Here is a 7,213-nt window from a genome sequence, read left to right as displayed (position 1 = left end):
TTAGGGTCAGAGAAGCCTCGGGGGAGAGAGGATGCTGGCACTGTCAGGAGTTAGGGTCAGAGAAGCCTCGGGGGAGAGAGGATGGCTGGGTGTCTGGCCTGGAGATTCGATCCTGGCGTTCCAAGCCTGTGTCTGTGTGGGTGTTGAGGGGTAGAGTGGAGGAGTGGGGAAAGAGCAGGAATCCAGGGACCAACTGCAGACCAGCGCAGAACGCAGAGAGGATACAAACAGACTGGCAAAATACACATCCCCCCAAAATCAAGGCTCCAGTCCCCTAATATCTTCCTCAGCACCCAGGAGCCCGAGTCCCCACCCCTTATTCCAGCAGCCCCATCATGATTACCTAGAAGGAGGCAGCCCACGTGAAGCAGGGCGGAAGGGCGGGGTGGAGGAATCTGGAATCCTGGCCAGGCTGGTAGCCGGGATGCCTGGGGATCAGCAGGGAAAACCAGCCCGACAGCAGGTCAGAGTGGCAGGAGCTGTCCTCGGTGTCGTATCTCAGCACCGCAGGCTGCCATGGAGATCCCCAGGACCTTCCTGCTCGGCCTCCTCGGAATTGGGCTCTACCTGACAGGTACCCACCTGCGCTGAGTCCAGTGGGAAGAAGGGTCTGAGCCAGGACTCGGACTCTCCCTGGGTCTGAGGGAGGAGGGCTGGGACTTGGACCCCTGGGTCTGAGGGAGGAGGCTGGGACCTGAACCCCTGGGTCTGAGGAGGAGGGAGGAGGGCTGGGACTTGGACCCCTGGGTCTGAGGGAGGAGGGAGGAGGGCTGGGCCTGAACCCCTGGGTCTGAGGGAGGAGGGCTGGGACTTGGACCTCTGGGACTGGGAAAGGAGGGCTAGAGGCTTATTCTCACGAATCTCAGGATGGTGGAGGCCATGTGTGCACCCCTTCTCACCCCTCTGCACCCTCACATTGTCGTCTCCCCTGACACGGGTCTTCCTTCTTCTCCCTGCCACCCTCGCACTGAGGGAATTTCTGCGGAGCAATCCGGGCTCTCCCTGGAGCTGGCAAGGACCTTAGCTCTTTTTTGGACCCTCTTCTCCTATAGGGACGTACTCACTTGAGCAGGGGTGGGTCATGAGGGGAGAATTAGATACTGAGCAAACCTCGCGTGAGTCTTAATTTGTGTGCATTTGCTCACCATGGACACAGTTTGGTTCTGATGTGTCGCTGTGTTAGCACCTGCTTGTGCTTCTCTGTACCAGATTTCAGCATCTGAGTAGCAGTGTGTGTGTGTGTGTGTGTGTGTGTGTGTGTGTGTGTGTGTGCAGGTGATTGCACTGTGTGGCTGGCAAAATGGCTCAGTAGGTAAAGGTGCTTTCCACCAAGTCTGACAATTGCGTTTGGTCCCTCGAACCCAGAGTGTAAAAAGAGAATTGACTCTTAAAACTCGTCCTCTGACCTCCACACATGCACGGGGTGGGGTAACTCATGCTCCCCTCCACAACACTGTAAACAAAATGCAATATAAAAATTTTGAGACAGATTCTCACTGTCTCAATGTAGACCAGGCTGACCTCAAACTTATAGAAATCCACCTGTCTCTGCCTCCTGAGTGCTAGGATTAAAGGCATGCGCCACCATGCTCAGCAATAATTTTAAGATTTCAAATGTTTCACATGGTGTAGCAGGGCTGTAATCCCAGTGTTTGGCCAGCCTCAACTGAATTGTGAGTTCTGGGCCAGCCTACATGAGATTGTCTCAAAACAACAACAACAACAAAAATTCTTTGACGGCCAGTTCTTCTCCTTCACTTTCTTTGAAAAAAAAAAAGAAAAAGAAAAAAGATGGGTATGTAATTTTGCACCCACATGTTCACTGTCCCTATGCTATTTCCGTGGCTTACATATCCATATCTGTGTGTATTTGGATATTAGGATGTGTTACTCTCTGTGTATTTGTTTGCATGTTTCTAAATATCCTGTGTCTATATATGATTTTAAACCACTTTGATGGGTCATTTCTTTTCCTTACTCTTTTTGTAATGTGTATGTGTATAGTATGTGCGCGCACGTGTGTGGAGGTCTGAGGTTGGCTCCCGGCATCTTCCTCCATCACTCTCTGCCAAGTCATGAGCCCAGAACCCCCTCTGATTGAGTCCAGCTGGCTCGCTCGTTCTGGGGACCGCCTCTCTGCTCCCTCACACGAGGGTGATGGTGGACTGCCACACCTGGGGTCTAACCCTGGCGCTCACACTTGAGGACAAGCTTTACACCCCCACCTGCCAGATTCCCAGCAAATGATGTCCTTCCTTCCTTTCTTCCTTCCTTCCTTCCTTCCTTCCTTCCTCCCTCCCTCCCTCCCTCCCTCCCTCCCTCCCTTCTTCCCTCCCTCCCTTCCTTCCTTTCTTTCTGTTTGTTTCTCTGTGTAGCCCTGGCTATCCTGGAATCTCTGAGTCTCAGACTCAGAGATTCACCTGCTTCAGCTTCCTGAATGCTGGGGTTAAAGGCCTGTGCCTCCACCGCCTGGCAGATGGTGTCATTTCTAACTACATATTTGTGCTCTTTTTTTGTGCTTGTGGTCTTTCTCTCCCACGATGTTCAGCCTTCTTTTTTAAAAAAAATGCCAGCTTTGTGGGCAGGGGGCAGAAGACAACTTGTGGGAGTTGCACTGGATGCTCTCCTTCTGTCACGTGGGTCCTGGGGATGGAACTCAGATGGTCAGGTTTGGCGGCAAGCACTTTCACCCGCCGAGCCTTCTTGGCGGCCCCTCTCTCAGCTTCTGGTCCTCTAGTCCTCTATCATTATAACGCATGCGAAATATGCAGACATCAGAGCCTGTGAGTGAGTGGCTCCCCCTCTAAGTGGCTTTGTTGGGTCTAAGGGTGTCGTATCTATCCTTGTGGGATCTTGGGGGACATGGGCTGCAACCAGGCTGTTCTGCACACATTATTAAATAGGAGGCTTGCACAGACCCGTGTCAGCACTTAGGCCAGAGTTCACTTGTGTTGCTGGCTGTGTCTATGTGAGATTGCACTCTTCCTACCTACACGATTTGGGGGCTGGGGGCGTCTGTTGGGAGATGAGCAGAGCAGGAGGAAATCGCCTCCGCCCCTTATGCAAATGGCTGAGGTCTTTGAGGACCATGGTGGCACTTGGTGATGACACTACTTTCTCGTGGTGACATGAGACACAGCAGCTGGTGTGTATCTGGAGCCCTCGGTCCTGCAACAGGTTCCCCCCATCTGCTAACACTCCCCATCCCTTTCTTAGGCTCCCAGGCCCTACAGTGCTACAGCTTCGAGCACACCTACTTCGGACCCTTCGACCTCAGTGCCATGACATTCCCCAGTGTCTCCTGTCCTCAGGGGTGCTCTGAGGCGATGTTGTTGCTGGATACTGGTGAGGACCTGAGGGCAGCAAAAGAGGGGAGGGAGAAGAGAGAGGAAGAGAAAATGGAGGAGAAGGGATGGAGGGTGAGAAAATGATGGCTGGGCATGGTGGTCCATGCCTGAGATCATGGCACTCAGGAGGTAGATGCAGGAGCACTGTGTTTTTGTGGCCAGCCTGGGCTACATGGCAAGACCTGATCAAAGGGAAAGAGAGAAATTGGCATGGTGGCTCAAATCCAAACACTTGCAATCCTTGGAAGGCAGAGGCAGGAGGATCATAAGTTCAAAGTCATCCTTGGCTAGTAGCAAACCTTAGACCATCCAGGGGCTATCTGAAACCCTGTCTCAGAAAAACAAAGAAACCAAACAGGGCTGGTAAGACAACTCGGTGGCTAAGAGCACTGGCGGCTCCTCTAGGTGATCCAGGCTTGGTTCCTAGCACTTAGATGTGGCTCACACCCACTGTAACTCTAGTTCCAGGTGATCTAACGCCCTCTTCTGGCCTCTGTGAGCACTGCATTGTGCTACTTATAAACTAAAATTAATAAAAATCTTTAAAAAACAACAGAGAGACTGAGAGAGCTGAGGGAAGAAGGAGGGGAGGGGAGAAGAGAGAGGGGGAAGAAAGGGAGAGGGTAAATAAGGAACATGAAATGAAGAAGGACAGAGATGATGGAAACATGAAATGGACACTGGGCAGAAAGAAAAGTAAAACAAGATAGCAGAAGGCAGAATGGAAGGAGGGAGGAGGCAAAACTAAGAGAAGGAGACAAGCAGGAGGGAGAATTCACTCCAGGCCTGATGCTCGCCCTAGGGTACCGCTCCCTGGTGACAATCGTCCGGAAAGGATGCTGGACCGGCCCCACCACTGGCCCCATGCAGTCCAACCAGGACGCGCTGCCGCCCGACTACGCCGTGGTCCGTGGCTGCGCAACGGACTTCTGCAACACCCATCTCAAGAATCACGACACCCTCCCCAACCTGAGTCAAGGTGTGCGGAAGGGGTGGGGGGTTGGAGGGGGCAAGGCGAGACTAAGGAGACAGGACCGGGCTGGAGGGACGGGGCGGGACTGGAGATGTGTGGGTGGGGTGGGTGGGAGAGATGGGGACAGGACTGGAGAGGCCGGAGGTGGGGCGGGAGAGAGGGCGGGGCGGGGCTAGAGAGGTGGGGTTGGGGCTGAAGAGGTGGGGGCGGACTCGAGTGGCGAGAGGCCTCCGTTGAGTGCTGCTAAGGTAATGGGATGCCAGGTTCCACTTTGGCATGAGCAGATCCAGCAAGCAGCCATCACTGCAGCCCGGAGCGACCTATCTAACTACAGGTCTAACGTATCTACTGTTTTCTACAAGCACCTGACCCACCGACGCTCAGTGGCACCGAGTGCTATGCCTGCTTGGGGACCCGCCCCGAAGACTGTTCCCCTGAGAGGTCCCGACGGGTCCAGTGCCACCAGGACCAGAGCGTCTGTTTCCAGGGCAATGGCCGGATGAACATTGGTGAGGGGCTGGAACGGTGGGATGGCCTAGGATAGAGATGTGGGGGCACTGAAGACCTGAAGGCAGAGACACCAGAGAGGCATAGTTCTCTGTGGCCTTGGTCTGAGGGAGGAGGTATTGCTCTTGTCTGAAGGAGGCACGGCTCTGGTCTAAGGAAAAGGTCTATAGACTGAGGTAGGAGGTCTGTTGTGCTGTGAAGGAGACATGGCTCTGGTCTGAGGGAGGAGGCTTGTCTGCACTCTGAGAGATATGGCTCTGGTCTACAGAAAGACCTAACAAGACGCAGGCCTGACCCTGCCTGCTAAGGCAGAGCTCACGGGAGACCCTCCGGTGGCCTGACCCCTTCTCCCTGTCCATCCAGGCAACTTCTCAGTGCCCGTGTACATCCGAACCTGCCACCGGCCTTCCTGCACCACCATGGGCACCACCAGCCCCTGGACATCCATCGACCTGCAGGGCTACTGCTGCGAGGGTCACCTCTGCAACGGGGACTCGGTGACACAGACCGTCCCCGGCGTTGCGTCCCCAGCCCCTCCCCAGGCTCCCAGAATCCTGATCTTGCTGTTTGTTGCTCCACTACTGGCCATCGCTCTGGGGGGGTCCCTTAGGCTCCCCGCATAGAAAGCGCCTTCAGAATCGCTTTGCTTCTCACCACTCCAGCCCCAAGTGTGGGTTCCCTTAAAAATGACATCAAAAAAAGAACCTCACTCCTCCCCCTCTCCAGTCACAGACTTCCCTCCCTCTATCTATCCTTCCTTACTGCCACTGCCCCCACCTCCTGAAGTCCCATTTATCTGGGAGCTAATCAGAGCACTGAGTGAGGCCCCTCAAAATCTAACCTGGCTTCAATGCATGGTTCTTTTGTGACACCTCACAGCCAAACCATGCCACTCACCTTAAAAACACATTTCTCACAAGGGTGGTGGTAATCCCAGCACCCAAGAGACTGAGGCAGGAGGATCACTGCTTTAAGGCCAAGCTGGACTACACTACAAGTTTAGGTCCAGCCTTGATCTACACTGTGAGACCCTGGCAGGCGGTGGTGGGCACACATCTTTAATCCCAGCACTCGGAGGCAGATGCAGGTGGATCTTTGAGTTTGAGGTCAACCTTGTCTACCTAGTGAGTTCCAGGACAGCCAAGACTACATAGTGAGACCCTGTTTCAAAAGAAAGAAAGAGAAAAGGGGGAAGGGAGGGAGGTAGAGAGACACAAACCCTACTTTTCAGTATCTCTGAAACAGAATTGACACCCTTACTATAATCCAGCAGTCCCACTCTCGGGTCCACCACCCCAACAGAAACTAGTCCACATGGCCACAAACTGCAAACCACACAAATAAATACCAACAGCCAAATGAGGAATGAGAAGGCCATGACCTCTCACTGAAAGGAAGGCTGGCTGCCCAGCAATGGAAATGACGGTGGACAGTTACCTGCAGTGGCCTTGGAAGAATCTCACAAAGATTGCGTTGAGCAAAACAGGAAAGACACACGAAAGAACAGGTCATGTGACTCCATTCAAAACAAAGTATGGACGTTGGTTAAGAAAATAACAGTGTGCTCAATCAGAAGCCAGAAGAGTGGTTATCTTTGGGGACAAGTGAGCAGAAGAGGAACATGAGGTGTCTGGAGGTCTAGACATTGAGGTACAGGCTCTGAGGACTCACTGGTTCTGCTTTGCTCTTTTCACTGAACCTCCTGCTGTTGTTTTGGGAAAAGGGCTCATGTAGCCCAGGCTGGTCCCAAACTCATTGTGTAGCCTAGAATGACCCTGAATTCCTGATCCTCCCACCTGGACCTGCCAGACGCCAGGATGACAGAGTCACGCCTTCACACCTGTCTCTTCTCCTCTTCCCACATGTATATTATTTGCAATAAAAGGTTTTTAAAAAATGAAGAATTTTTCTTTTGGGGAAAGGGCCAGAGGGGGATGCAGAGGGAACAACCAAGCCCACCCCTTTCTTAAAATTGTCTATTTAGGGACAAGTAACTGAGCAGAGGGGCGAGTTCAAGTCCTGCCTTCTCATGTCAACTGTTGCATTTTAAGCGACGCATTAAATGGCAGGGTTGAGTCAGACGAGGTGCCAGGAACCCATAGCCCCAGTCGCTGGGGATCTTGAATTCAAGGCCAGCATGAGTAATTTAGTGGGACCCTGTCTCAAATTTTAAAGATAAACTGGGCAGTGGTGGCACACGCCTTTAACCCCAGCACTTGGGAAGCAGCAGCAGGTGGATCTCTGTGAGTTCCAGGCCAGCCTGGTCTACAGAGTGAGTTTCAGGCCATCCAGGGCAATACAGAGAAGAGTGCCTTGGGGAGAAAAGGATTTATTTCATCTTGCAGCCTTCTCATCAGCCAGGGAACCATCCATCATAGTGAAGAAG

The 7,213-nt window shown here is 53.0% G+C and overlaps 1 protein-coding gene across 1 annotated transcript; it reads left to right on the top strand.

Moving 5' to 3' along the window:
• The first annotated feature begins 152 nt into the window (after positions 1-152).
• On the top strand, positions 153-6,706 carry Lypd5 (LY6/PLAUR domain containing 5). The gene is made up of 5 exons (XM_050127126.1): positions 153-574; positions 3,217-3,345; positions 4,150-4,326; positions 4,683-4,829; positions 5,191-6,706. Exons 1-5 carry the CDS (start codon positions 517-519, stop codon positions 5,448-5,450), a joined length of 771 nt encoding a protein of 256 aa, XP_049983083.1. The 5' UTR covers positions 153-516; the 3' UTR covers positions 5,451-6,706.
• The last annotated feature ends 507 nt before the right edge of the window (positions 6,707-7,213 follow it).

The sequence above is a fragment of the Alexandromys fortis genome, unplaced genomic scaffold, assembly GCF_014885135.2.
Source record: "Alexandromys fortis isolate MF-2015 unplaced genomic scaffold, M_Fortis_MF-2015_v1.1 scaffold_262, whole genome shotgun sequence".
Classification (NCBI taxonomy): domain Eukaryota; kingdom Metazoa; phylum Chordata; class Mammalia; order Rodentia; family Cricetidae; genus Alexandromys; species Alexandromys fortis.
This window is presented reverse-complemented; position numbering and strand designations above follow the sequence as displayed.

What these genes read in the sequence shown, in the direction of transcription:
- Lypd5 (XM_050127126.1), top strand. Translation starts at nt 517, where the DNA reads ATGGAGATCCCCAGGACCTTCCTGCTCGGCCTCCTCGGAATTGGGCTC. An exon ending in AATTGGGCTCTACCTGACAG is followed by an intron (nt 575 to 3,216) that starts GTACCCACCTGC and finishes TCCCTTTCTTAG; the next exon opens with GCTCCCAGGCCCTACAGTGC. An exon ending in CCTCCCCAACCTGAGTCAAG is followed by an intron (nt 4,327 to 4,682) that starts GTGTGCGGAAGG and finishes GTTTTCTACAAG; the next exon opens with CACCTGACCCACCGACGCTC.